Source organism: Paralichthys olivaceus, chromosome 7, assembly GCF_024713975.1.
Source record: "Paralichthys olivaceus isolate ysfri-2021 chromosome 7, ASM2471397v2, whole genome shotgun sequence".
Lineage (NCBI taxonomy): Eukaryota > Metazoa > Chordata > Actinopteri > Pleuronectiformes > Paralichthyidae > Paralichthys > Paralichthys olivaceus.
This window is the reverse complement of record NC_091099.1, coordinates 1,056,380-1,068,871: the sequence shown is the minus strand read 5'-3', so window position 1 is coordinate 1,068,871 and position 12,492 is coordinate 1,056,380. Positions and strand designations below refer to the sequence as shown.

The 12,492-nt window shown below is 43.1% G+C and overlaps 1 protein-coding gene across 1 annotated transcript; it reads right to left on the bottom strand.

Annotated features, from left to right (window-relative positions):
- Positions 1-138: 138 nt before the first annotated feature.
- Positions 139-4,034, bottom strand: meak7 (MTOR associated protein, eak-7 homolog). The gene is made up of 9 exons (XM_020105599.2): positions 3,900-4,034; positions 2,880-3,056; positions 2,318-2,575; positions 2,078-2,222; positions 1,790-1,998; positions 1,496-1,682; positions 1,234-1,352; positions 798-977; positions 139-489 (listed from the first exon to the last, which is right to left on the bottom strand). Exons 2-9 carry the CDS (start codon positions 3,048-3,050, stop codon positions 358-360), a joined length of 1,401 nt encoding a protein of 466 aa, XP_019961158.2. The 5' UTR covers positions 3,051-3,056; positions 3,900-4,034; the 3' UTR covers positions 139-357.
- Between the last annotated feature and the right edge of the window lie 8,458 nt (positions 4,035-12,492).

Sequence of the window (12,492 nt, the reverse complement as noted above, 5' to 3'; positions counted from 1 at the left end):
CACAGAGGGGGGAGGGGTGGGGGTGGGGGGGTGAATACAAGGTTACCTGCCACTCGGCGACGACACGCTGGTGGATTATGTTTATACTGATGTTTTACAGGAAGGTTGGAAAAGTCAAATAAAAGTGAACTAACACGGTTCAGTGATGAAGTGAAGGTAGCTTTAATAAAAACAACACTGACACACACACACACACACACACGTTTATGTATAATCCACAGTGTCTTTAATTTAGATCTTCAGGTGACGATGTGGATTCTGTGCTCTCTGGTCGACTGAGGCCACTCCCACTTTGCAGACCGCGTACTAGCTTAGCTTAGCTTAGTTTAGCTTAGTTTAGCTCTGTCTTCCTGTCCCTCACTGCTCGTCGTCCTCCTCCGGCTCCCTGAGGCCCTGACTGTGCAGAGTCTTCCCTGATATCTCCATCATGGCCTTGACCTCGAGGTCTGAATCCAGGACGCTCTTCTTCTTTCTGTTCGCCTCCTCATCCTGAGACACACGAGAAAAGGACAAACGATGGGAGACGGCTGGATCATGTTGACAACTATCAACGTGTAATTTCAGTCCCTCCGGGTGTCCCCGACACATCGTGTTAACAATAATATGAGGGCACAGTGACATTTGACCACCAGATCATAATCAGTTCATCTTTGAGTCAAACCGAATGTTGTTGTTGAGACGTTGTGTTCACAAGAATGGGACGGACGGACAACCTGAAAACACAACTCCCCTGGCCACTGCGTGTCGCTGGGACGGATATAAGAGTAGAAAAAGAAGAACTGAACATGTCCTCTGACCTCCTCTGGTTCCGGGGGTTTTCCGACCGCCCACACTTCCACTGAGTCCAGGGTGAAGTCCTCCTCTCCAGACAGCTGAGGGCTGCCGTAGGTGGTGCACTTGGGTCGTGCACGGCTATGACCACGGCCAAAATCACAGTCCAGCCACAGGCCGAAGTAGCCATGCTGACCACCCATACCCTGGTGAAGGAAGACGTAAAGCGTGAACACGGGTAATAATATGTTACTGTACAAATAAATAAATTAGTATCAAAGTGTTGAGAAGTTAACGCTGCAATGTTCTAATAATATAAAAGGTCAGAGGGCGACTGTAACAGAGGCTTTAATAACGAGTCCCCTGAATCAGAAACCCGATCAGTGTCTGAAAACAATCTTCATCCATTACATCTCAGCTCTGTCTGATAATAACTGGCAGAATGAACTCGTCCCTTCTCACCAGTCCGTTGGGCATGGTCTGCTGATTCTGGTTGAGATACATGAAGTGTTGGTTGTATCCTGTGGCTGTGTAAACTCTCAGTCTGGGGAACACAGTGAACAGGAAGCATCTGGAGTCACCTGCACATTCAAACACAAATATACAAATCATGGAGATCTGAGACGAGTCAAGTGACACAGTGTTCAAACACAGATGATTACTTCCTCCTCGACTACTTTCATTTTATCCACTGCTTTAATTTCAGTGGCATCTCCTGTCTCACCCTGGAACTGAGGTTTGACCTCCCACGTGTGGGAGGCGAAGCCCCCGAAGGTGTGTCCCTTTGAGTCTTTGGCCAGCAGCAGAGTCGGCCTGTGCTTCGTCAGGCCGCTCACCATCCTGGTGAAGCTCTCCCCATGCAGCTGTGTGGAAAATACAAGTCTCCAGGGGGCGCTGTAGCTGTCTGGCAACTGGAAAGATTAAATAGAGATTAATAGAGTTAAAACCTTTTGTAGAATAAGTGAAGTAATTTAAGTCAGAATCACACACGTGACACAGTAAACGTTTGGATTCTGACCTGTGGTGCCAGAAACATGATGGTGGGAAGGTCCAGCAGACACTTGAGATCTTTCCAGGGCGTCTCCCTGCAGGGAGGCAGCAGGGTGGGGGCCGGCCGTCCACTCAGAGACACGTTCAGGCCCTCAGCGACCAGCATCTCCAGGTACAGAGATACCTGGGAGACCCTGAAGATCCAGTCCTCCAGACAGGAGACATCACAACCTTCGTCTGAGGAACAGAATCAGCTTCAATCAGTCACGTTTTCTTTCTGTTAACACGTCCACAAGTCTTCACCTCATTTATTTACCTGCAGGTTTGAGTTCAGAACACATCTGCTCCGCCAGGAGTTTGACGCCCTGGGAGACATCACCCATTCTCTCTGGCTTCCAGCCCTGCAGGCGCCCTCTGTGGACCAGAATCTGAACTACAGCAGAGATTAGGTCCTGCAGGAACTGATGGGAAAAAGGGTCAAAGTCCGGTGTGAGAAGGGAAGGATGGAGCGATACGTGAGGGTTGGGACAAGATTTAAAACGCCACCTCTACTCACCTCTGCGACCTGCTCACACGTGACTGCCGCCTCCGTCCCACGACGGGACATGGACATGACAAGAGGAGCCCGTTCCTCTGCAGTTCCCCGCAGGGTGTCTGCCAGGAAGATGACCATCTGCTCACGACCGACTCCAGATGCAGCAGAGGTGCTCGTCTTCCCAGAGGCTGCAGGCGTCGCCAGTCCTGGCTCGATGCTGCACATGCACTGGTAGAGCCTCTTTATCATGGAGTCTGGGGCCAGGCTGCCCAGTGAGGACTGCATTATACACAAATACAAAATACTTTGGGTAGAATAAGAGAGCTGCTGCAGCAGGAATCTCTAAAACATAAATAAATAATAACTGGAGATTAAATGTAAATGATTTGATGTGTTAAACTAAAAACCTCTATCAAATACATTGATGACATTTTCCTGCTAGATTTAAAACTTTTTAGATATAAAATAAATTCTAAAAGGAAAGTCAACCAGAGAATAGTTTGACAGGTTAAGTCTCATACCGACATTTTTATTTATGCCACCGTCTTATAACTAATTACACAAACTGCTTTTGTGAACAGACCTGCAGCATCTCAAGCGTTAGATTCTTTCCTGCTGGTGTTTTCTGGGAGGCTCCTGCCGAACCCCCAGCATCCCCCTGGAGCCTGTCGAACACCCCCTCGACCACAGGCCGCTCTTCGGGGCGGAAGCGGGCCAGCCGCTTCTGCACCACCACGCTCTCAGTGTTCCCCATGGTGCTCTACAGCCCAACACACAAGTGTGGCAGAACACACAGTGACATTATGTTTACGTCCAGTGGGTGAAAGAATGTAAGAAAATAAATCACAAACCAAAAACCAAATCGCACGCTCACACTTTATTAGTGCGCTGATAAAACACAACAAGCTGTACTGCAATTTAAATATAAATATAAATATGTGCTTCATTTTACATTCAAACAAACACAGTTGTTTGAATATCTGAAGGTTGTTTCAGTCATTAAATGAATTTTTATCACAGGTTATTTGCTTGTTTATATCGAGAACAGTGTTTAAATCGTGGGTTTGTTGAACAGCTGATAGTTTGGATGATGTTCAGAATAATGCACATGAATTCTCCACAGATATTTGTATTTATATGAGGTCGTTTTATTTTATTTCAGGTTGTAAAAACTGTCAGAAGTAAAAACATAACTTAGTATTTTTGTCTGTTGTTTATTGAACATTTATAAAATGAGCAGCTCCAGTTCACTTCAGCTCAACTGGCACCTGAACTAAGTAATACTACAATAATGATTTCATAAAAGAAAACCTACGATAACAGAACACAGCGAGAAGTTTCATGTGTTCAGGATCTTTGACTTCATGTTGCTGCTGCCTGTGTTTTAATAAGGATCTTCAGATGTTCTCTAAAAACCAATCAACCATTTTAATATCAGTATTTCAGAACACACTGTGTCTGAGTGTCAACGATGTGTAGCTGGATGTTTGCTAGCTAAACAAGCTAACACACGGAAACGGCTGATTATTAAACTCTTTGGATAAAATAAATCAAAGACATGATCAAAGGACAACATCACAGACAGTGTGTGAGTGTTTCTGACCTTTTGAATTACAGCAGCTCCGCTAACATCCTGTTTCTACTGACAACACAACGTCAACTTCCGGGTGCTGACAGTGACGACAGCCACATCAGCCAATCAGAGGAGCCGCATCTTCTCTGGCTTCATTGTGATTGGTCCATGATGTCAAGAGGCGGGGGGAGGTTATTATTATTATTTTTGTTGTTGTTGTTGTTGTTGTTGTTGTTAGTATTACATCATGAATACTGTCGTTATGATTAATACAGTGGTTGTAATTTTTATTATCAAGAATAATTATACTGGTGGTATTATTGTTATTACTAGTAGTAGTCGTAGTATTTGAAGTAATATAAAAATGTTTTATTCAGAGAAGTTGTCCTGGGATCACATACATACAGGTACATTATAATATTAGTGGTTTGACTCATGAATATATTAATGGAGCATGATTCTGTTCATGATGAACAAAAAAAACTTGATCAGGCATCTTGTGTTACCCATAAAAAAGTATAAGTACTGTTACTTTTAAAGATTAGAAGTAATATTTACCAAGGAAAAAGAATATCAAGTACTTAAACTCTCATCGAATATAAAAGAAATGAAAGAAAACATAAATCAGACAGTTTTCATTCAGTGTGAGTTGTTGATCCTGGTCAGTCAATCCGAAGTGACTGCAGCTGATGTGCTCTGATGTTTCTGAGCTCATTTCATTTCACAGTCAAAGACACACATCACAAACACAGAGCGACATGTGAACACGTAGCGTGCTGCAGTAACATGTCGAGCTGCTGGGTCTTCATTGTCTTGTCCCATTGTCCCATGTTCCACCAGTAGAGTGTGCACAGGAGCCGGCCCACAGGGACGCAGGCCTGCTCAGAGACAGGCAGTGGAAAAAAGCTCCTTTTAAGGGCATGAGATTTGCTGTGTGAGTGCACTGAGCTGGGTGTGTTGCATTGTAATGAAGCATCATGACTCTGGATGCACCCACAGCAGCTGAATGTGGAGGTGAGGTCTGCCCACCTCACCTCAACACACAGGAAACCAGTGATCAAGCAGGAAATCAGTTTTAAACACAATCTTCAGGGGAACATTTGCTGTAAAAGTACAAGTTAGAACTGCGTCTGAACTGGGAATGAATTCATGACACTCAACATTTCTACTTTGAGCAACCAGTGGAAAACAAATACATTTCTAGTTTTTCACCCCCTACTTTAATTAACTGCTAGTTTTACAGGTTTTTAATTCTTCCAGCTTTAAAATGTGCACATTTCTAGTGTTATTGACTGAAAGCACAAACTGAAAGAGAATTTTTTGGAGCAGAGGCACAGTTATGATGATCGTTTATCTTGAAAAAACAATAATTCACCCAAATAAATGATTGATGAACTCAACAGAAACAGTTTTTTGTTCCATTACAAACACCTTGTTACTGAGTGTGAGAAGTCTCAGAGAGAAGTGATATTAAAACTGAAAGTTTGAAAACTGGAAACAGAGTCAGAGTTCAGCTGCTGTGGCCTCTCGAACAGGTTTGTTAACACTCTTTATTAATGTACATAAACTTTACATTTACAGTTTACTTATAAAAGGTATGAATGTTAAATGTGTTCCAGTCTTAAAGTGACACTGACACTGGCCAGAATCCATCCATCCATCTGTTCATCCATCCATCAAAAAGATGTTCATTCATCCATTCATGGATAGATGCACGTATACAAAAGCAGGAAAATGTCAACATTACATTTCTTTAGTTTTTGCTCTTGAATAAAGTTTTGTCAGTTTTTAGTTTTTAAACATTCGTGACTTCCATCTAAAAGAATTTTTTATTATTGCATATTAACGACTTAAAAACCTCAGAGAATATTTAAGCCTTTCCTTCTGCTTTCGTGACTTTTCTTTTCCCCACAAGTGTCTGACTCAATAAACTCTGAGAATATTTGTGACTCTACACTCAAAGAATGCGAACATGAGAAAACAGATCTTTGTTATTGAACTTTCATCATTGTGTTCACATTGCAAAGTCGTGTTCGGGGAATGTGTGCCTGCTTGTATCTGGTCGGCAGACGCAGCACCGTCACTTTGTTTTACGACAAAAGAAGAAAGAAGCAGGTTAAATGATGAGTCACAGGATGATAACGCTAAATGCTAATGTAGCAGGAGTTCAATAAATAATGTCGCTTGTATTGATCCAGTGTTTGCTCACATCAGGTTTCTGAAAGCTGAAGCTCAAATCACATGAAGAGTTTTATTGCTCATGAATCAATTTTTCATCTGTCGAAGAAACTTTGTCATTTCTTTTTTTAGAAGTTTCATGAATTTATACATTTACACAATTTACAAAAAGCATTAAAATAGAACAGTGTGATTTAATGGCAGCTGTTATTCTATCTATCTATCTATCTCTCTATCTCTCTATCTATCTATCTATCTATCTATCTATCTATCTCTCTATCTATCTATCTATCTATCCCTCTCTCTCTCTCTCTCTCTCACTATCTATCTATCTATCTATCTATATCTATCTATCTGTCTGTCTCTCCCTCTCTGTCTCTCTCTCTGTCTCTCTCTCCCTCTCTCTATCTGTCTCTCTCTCCCTCTCTGTCTCTCTCTCCCTCTCTGTCTCTCTCTCCCTCTCTCTCTCTCACTATCTATCTATCTATCTATCTATCTATCTCTCTCTCTCTCTCCCTCTCTCTCTCTCTCTCTCTCTCTCCCTCTCTATATGTCTATCTATCTATCTATCTCTATCTCTCTCTCTCTCTCTCTATCTGTCTCTCTCTCCCTCTCTCTCTCTCTATCTGTCTCTCTCTCCCTCTCTGTCTCTCTCTCTCTCTCTGTCTCTCTCTCTCCCTCTCTGTCTCTCTCTCCCTCTCTGTCTCTCTCTCCCTCTCTCTCTCTCTCTCTCTCTCTGTCTCTGTAGCGACTCTCTGACGGATGCTGGGTTTTCTCCACTGTCATGATTGAACAAGTCGAGACTGGAGAAGTGAATCTGGTTAGTTCCACTTTTCTCTCCCTCGGCCCTCCCCCTCTCAGCTGCAGCCCTATAAGGTAAGAGACTGACTGCTGCGCCTGCACAGGAAACTCAGCGTGAGAGGAGCTGAAAGAGAAAAGAGAAAGCCACAGACGACTCACATGGCAGAGTCCAACACGACTGCAGAGTTGGTGCAGAAAAGAGATTCTGCTGCATCTTTAGAACTCTCTGTATTTGATCGATGTCCTGAATCCAGAGGATAAGATCTCAAACATGAGGCCGTCTGTTGCTGCACAATTACCCAGAAGTCTGAGACGGCCTCCTCGTCCTCCCAGGGAGACACGGTGGCATCCAGGACACGCTGGACAGACAGCTGGATGAATTTCTACAAGTTTATCATGAGATTAAAAAAAACACACAGAAAGAAGAGGAACTGCTCCTCAGAGACGTTCTCACACCTCCTGCCTGCAGAGCCACACATGTCCTCCCCGTGTGTCTTCACACAACACGGGTGAACTGAAAGATTTGAATCTGTCCGACACGCTGCTGAGTCAGAGATGATTTTCATGTTTTACAGTAAATGCACCACAATGAACCAGGCTGCAGCTGAAACTCATCTCAGGTTATTGTCCAGTGGTTTATCTGAAGTTTACCGTCGTTCTTACTGTCGCTATGCAAGATCAACATTATTCTTTCTTTAATTCTTTGATTTGTTGTTTATTATGTTTATTTGTATGTATTTTTTACTTTACATGTTTTGAGAAGTGCCATGTAAATAAATATATAATTATTATCAATATTATGATAAGGAGTAGCAGAAGTATTAGTAGTAGTATTAGTAGTAGTAGTAGTAGTAGTGGTATATTAGACATGTGGAAGTTCCTTGTTCATTGGCAGCTGGTGTTAGAAAGCAACATAATCTGTTTCTGACTCATCCTCAAGAAACTGAGACTATTTCACTTCTCAGTTAAAGACGGAAAAACTTTCATGAGTCTCCAACTACTCATGTAAACTAAAACATGTAAACACACACACACTCATGTATCCTGTACACACACATGTATTACAGTGTTTCTCAGTCGCTTCGGTACATTTCTCAGATCAGAATTTAAATTCTCAAAAGTACTTGTTCAATCTTCACATCATTGTGTCGCTGCTTATGTCATGTTGATGAAATGTATTATAATGGGTCTCTGTTGAATAGTCTCACCGCCACAACATTTAGTCATTAGTGCACCGCATAAGTCTTTACATGCAAAGTGTTTGAACAAGTTGTCTGAGTATGTCAAGCATATTTCTATACATGTGCATTAGACTTTTTTTCTAGATCTGTCCTGAATTGGTAAATTGCTTCCGTCAGGAGGTGAAGGGAGACTGCACTGTGATTCCTGCAGCACCACATGTGCAGTTTTCTCTAAGGAGCTCGTCCTTTGTTCACATTTCTACCTTTGTCTTTTCCTTTCTGTATCGCGATGACACGGTCTGTCAACAAGTTACAGTGCAAACAGTGAACACGTAAATGTGAATCTTGTCCAGTTGCAATCGATCTCCCACATACACTAACGTGTGACTTCCAATTTACAATAATTGTCTTCAAAACTTCAGCCACAGTTTGAATCAGAACATCCCTCCAGAGTACACGGTTATATTGACAACAGGACTAATCAATTTGTCTGCCCCCTCCGCACACAATGACACAAGGACGTGTCGTTCTGACGCCACTGACATGTTCATTGACACAGATATTTTCTTTTGACAGACGAACTAAGGATTTTGCAGGTCATCCATGGTGTTTTGCTATTTGTACGAATTGTCTTGAGAAATGCACTTACTGTTTTGCAAATGTCGAGGAGGATTCGGGAAATGTACCAAAGCAACTGAGAAAAACTGTAAGACTCGTATCTCGTCCTCAGCGTCTTCGTTCCTGTTCCTGTGACGGCAGCCGGTTCAATCCACTTCCTGGGTACCTCCAGAAAAAAGGCTCTGGATTCCCCCATTGTGTCGTTGCCTTGGCGATGAATCTGGGCGGTGGAGCTTTTGAAGAGGGGCAGATTATTTAAAGGAGGGGTGTGTTTGTTTTTCTGCTGAGCTCAAATATGTCCAGAGTCCCTCCACCCTTCATTAGGGAGCTTCAGAGAACTAGGTGTGTTTCTTTCTTGTTTGTTGTGGCTGAATTTGGGAAAGTCTCATTGGATGCAGAGTGAATGTGCTGGTTCTTAAACCCGTCGTTGTTTCAGGATAAAGTTGCTGAAAGTGAGAAACTAAGAATTTGCTGAAATCATCTAAAAGCTGCTGGATTTCGTTCATGCGGAATCGAACGTATTCATGTGCATCTGGTTGGTTTTCCTCCGTCCTCATAATTAACCACAGTTCACAGCTCAGTGTCTGATTCTCCAGTTGACCCATGACTTGATTTACAGTGATATTAGCAGAGCAGAGTCATTCGGAGTGTCATTAACATGCGCAGCCACTCTCCTCCCTGTTATTTAAGTGTGTGGAGGCAGTTGACCTTTCAGTTGCTCTCCGGCTGCAGGTTCAGTAAACAGATGGCTGCAGAGCAGAGTCATCGTCTAATTAAGACGAGCGCAGCGCCCATTCAAGACTGGCACGTTTAGAGCGAGGTCACTTTTTGTCTCGTGGTAATTCTGAAGAAATGTTCAACTTCACCACTGACACTGTGTTTCCTCCTGTGGCTCTGTTCAGAGGATGTCGTTCCCTGGTTCTCTCAGTGAAACTGTTTCTGGGTTCGTGGAGATTTATCGAAATGAGATCTGTGGCTCCTCACGGTCAGAACCACCAGAGAGACACACAGTTCAATATATAAAGTTTATATATAAACTCAATGAGTCCAAATCACACCAAACACTGCACTTCCTTAGGAAACTTAACACGACACAAGTGAAGCCGACAAGACGAAGACTTTTCACCCGAGCCGCAGACAGACAGAGATTCCTGGGATTAGAAGACAGAAGACGAGAATAGGATCTGCAGCAGGAAGCAGATGATCGAAGATGAACAAGAGGAAAGATTTCGTTTTGTTGTGGATCTGGATCTGGGGCAGATCTTTACTATTATTTATGCAGATCCGAATAAAAATCGATATTTTAATTTAAATGTGGTTTCATAAGTTACTGCTGACCTACTGAGTTAATACATGAACTCATTCATTCTGTAAGAATAACATGAATTTACTCTGCATCCAGAATTTTAAACTGCTTTTATTCTTCAGTTTCTTTAGAAATGTACTGAACCGAACGTTTCTTAAACCATTAACCTGAACTTTGACTCTGCACCAGGAAGAAAACACACGTCACGAATATGAAAACTGGTCCCTGGGGGATGAAATGGACTTCTCTCTGTATTTTGAACGGAACAGGAAGTGAAGTGAACACTTCAGTTTCCTGACACACAGACTCAGATAAGAACTCGGGCGTTTGGTCGGCTGCGAACAGAGAAGTGTTGTGAAACAGAGAAGAGGAATTAGCAGCTTTGCAGTTTTCTTCTCTGTATTTTCTGACTGAGATAGATTTTCTATAAAAGGGACCAATCTGCAGACCGAGCTAAATGATGACATCGTTAAATGATGACATCGTTAAACAATGAGGGTAATAATAATAAATATACACAGTGATGGAAGGAACAGTAACAGCTATGAAGAGATAAATACAAAGTGGTAAAGATGATGTGAAAATTCGAGTGTGTCCTTCCATCCCTGAGAGATGAAGACTCCACCGGGTGGATCCGTCCTGGTGCAGCCTATCCCAGAATTCAATGCGCTTCAGTCCCATAGAGGTAATGACGAGACGTGCGATACTCGAGCATCAGACTCAAACAGCTAACGGTACAAAACCAAGGGGCATTAAAGCGTTCAGCTCTGTTGCTAGGAAACAGCAATGAAAGCAGAACGAGCTGGTGACTTCATCACAGACGTCCTCCACAGACCAGACTCTCTCTCTCTCTGCTGTTTACAGGTGTTTGATGTTAGTGGTCCAGTCTTTGTTGTCTCATCTGGAGCAGCGCCTCCTGCTGGACTGGAGCTAAACGGTTCGTTGTTACCGTCAGGTTTTCATGCAAATCCACTAAACTAACATTTCTGTGTCTTTAGACGCACGACGGAAACGCAGACGAAAACAGATCCCAGGACTACGAGTGTTACGATTACTGGTTCTACAAATTTGGTTGAAAAAACTGAGGATTAGCTTTAATATGAGAGGTGATCATTGGCACTGATGGACAACCAATAGTGACACCACAGCAAACAGACGTCCCATTGTGTCCCAGTGTGTAAATGTCCTCAGTAAACTGGTTAAACAGACGCTGGTTTGAGGCGGGAGACTGAAGTGGCCCTCAGCTCGTTAGTCTCTGTCAATGGCGTCTCTGTGCCATCGCTGTTAAACACTGGCACACCATTCACACTCACCGTTCTCCATTCACATGGCCCGGGAGACTATGGAAAGACCCACCCCACCTCTCGCCCTCATTCGCTTTGCTCAGTCGGGCAAATTTTGAAGTCCCCCCCCCCCGCCCCCCCCTCGCCCAGTCGGGGTCCCTCAAACAGAAAGAGAAAAAAAAAATTGGACACAGCTCAGAAGTCTGTGTGACTGAAGCTTCGAACACTCGGATTGTTTACATTAATTTAGACCGACCGGAAAAATAAACAGGCAGAAAAAGAAAGAGTGAAAATAAAGATGGACGACGTGTCTCCACTTGAACAAAGACACATTCTCTGGATAACGGTGCAGCCATCTTAGGGTCTTCATTACGTCTGCTATGTCGGGGGGGTCGTCTCTGTGTTTCAGTGGGGACAAGGAATGAAGCAGTTCATATGTTAATTTAATATTATTAAGATATTTGTTAAGATGAACGTCCTCGTCGTTCTAACGTTATATTGCTGGAGGAGAAGACTCCAGCTGCTCCTCTTCTCTTCTCTCTTCTGGTCTGGACCCTCAAAGAACTTCTCACACCTGATATTTCGAGTCGGACTAAACTGATCTTTATGCACAAATTCAGGACAAGAGGAGAATGAATAAATTATGAACTTGTTATTTATATATTTCTCACCAGTTAATGTACAAAGACCAATTGATGCTAAATAAAAAAATGTAAAGACAAAAAAACACGTGATAGAAGGAACATTTGTCTTTGTTATGTCTGTTCAACTCAGAGGCCTGTGAACACACACACACACACACACACACACACACACACACACACACGGGCCCCCTGCCTTTTTCTTTCTCGGAGGTGATGAGATCATTCCCAGACCGCAGAGTTGCATCAGCATCGCTCGTGCACAGTCGACTCCGAGCCGTCCGTCTGGACTCAGGACCCCACTGAGCTGTGACTAACCAAATGTTGAATCAGTCAAACAAGACGTGACGTTGACGCCGACCGGGAGCGAAAGGCTTTTATCTCATGGCTGAGAATTACACCGACGTGTTTCTTTCAGCGATCACATTCAAAACGAGGCGAATGCTCTTTGATGTGCCTCCGCACAGGAAACACCCACTCACAGGCTTTATGTTTTCAGGTTGTCTGTCCGTCCCAGTCTTTGTGAGCAAGACGGCTAAAGATCGCCTTGAAGGAATTTCTTCAAATTTGGCACAAACGTCGACGTTAACCCACAGATTTAAATGGTCAAAGGTC

Coding starts and splice junctions, on each gene's coding strand:
- meak7 (XM_020105599.2), bottom strand. CDS start 3,050: ATGGGGAACACTGAGAGCGTGGTGGTGCAGAAGCGGCTGGCCCGCTTC. Junction 1,353..1,495: donor GGTCAAACCTCAGTTCCAGG/GTGAGACAGGAG, acceptor TTGAATGTGCAG/GTGACTCCAGATGCTTCCTG. Junction 490..797: donor AACCCCCGGAACCAGAGGAG/GTCAGAGGACAT, acceptor CGTGTGTCTCAG/GATGAGGAGGCGAACAGAAA.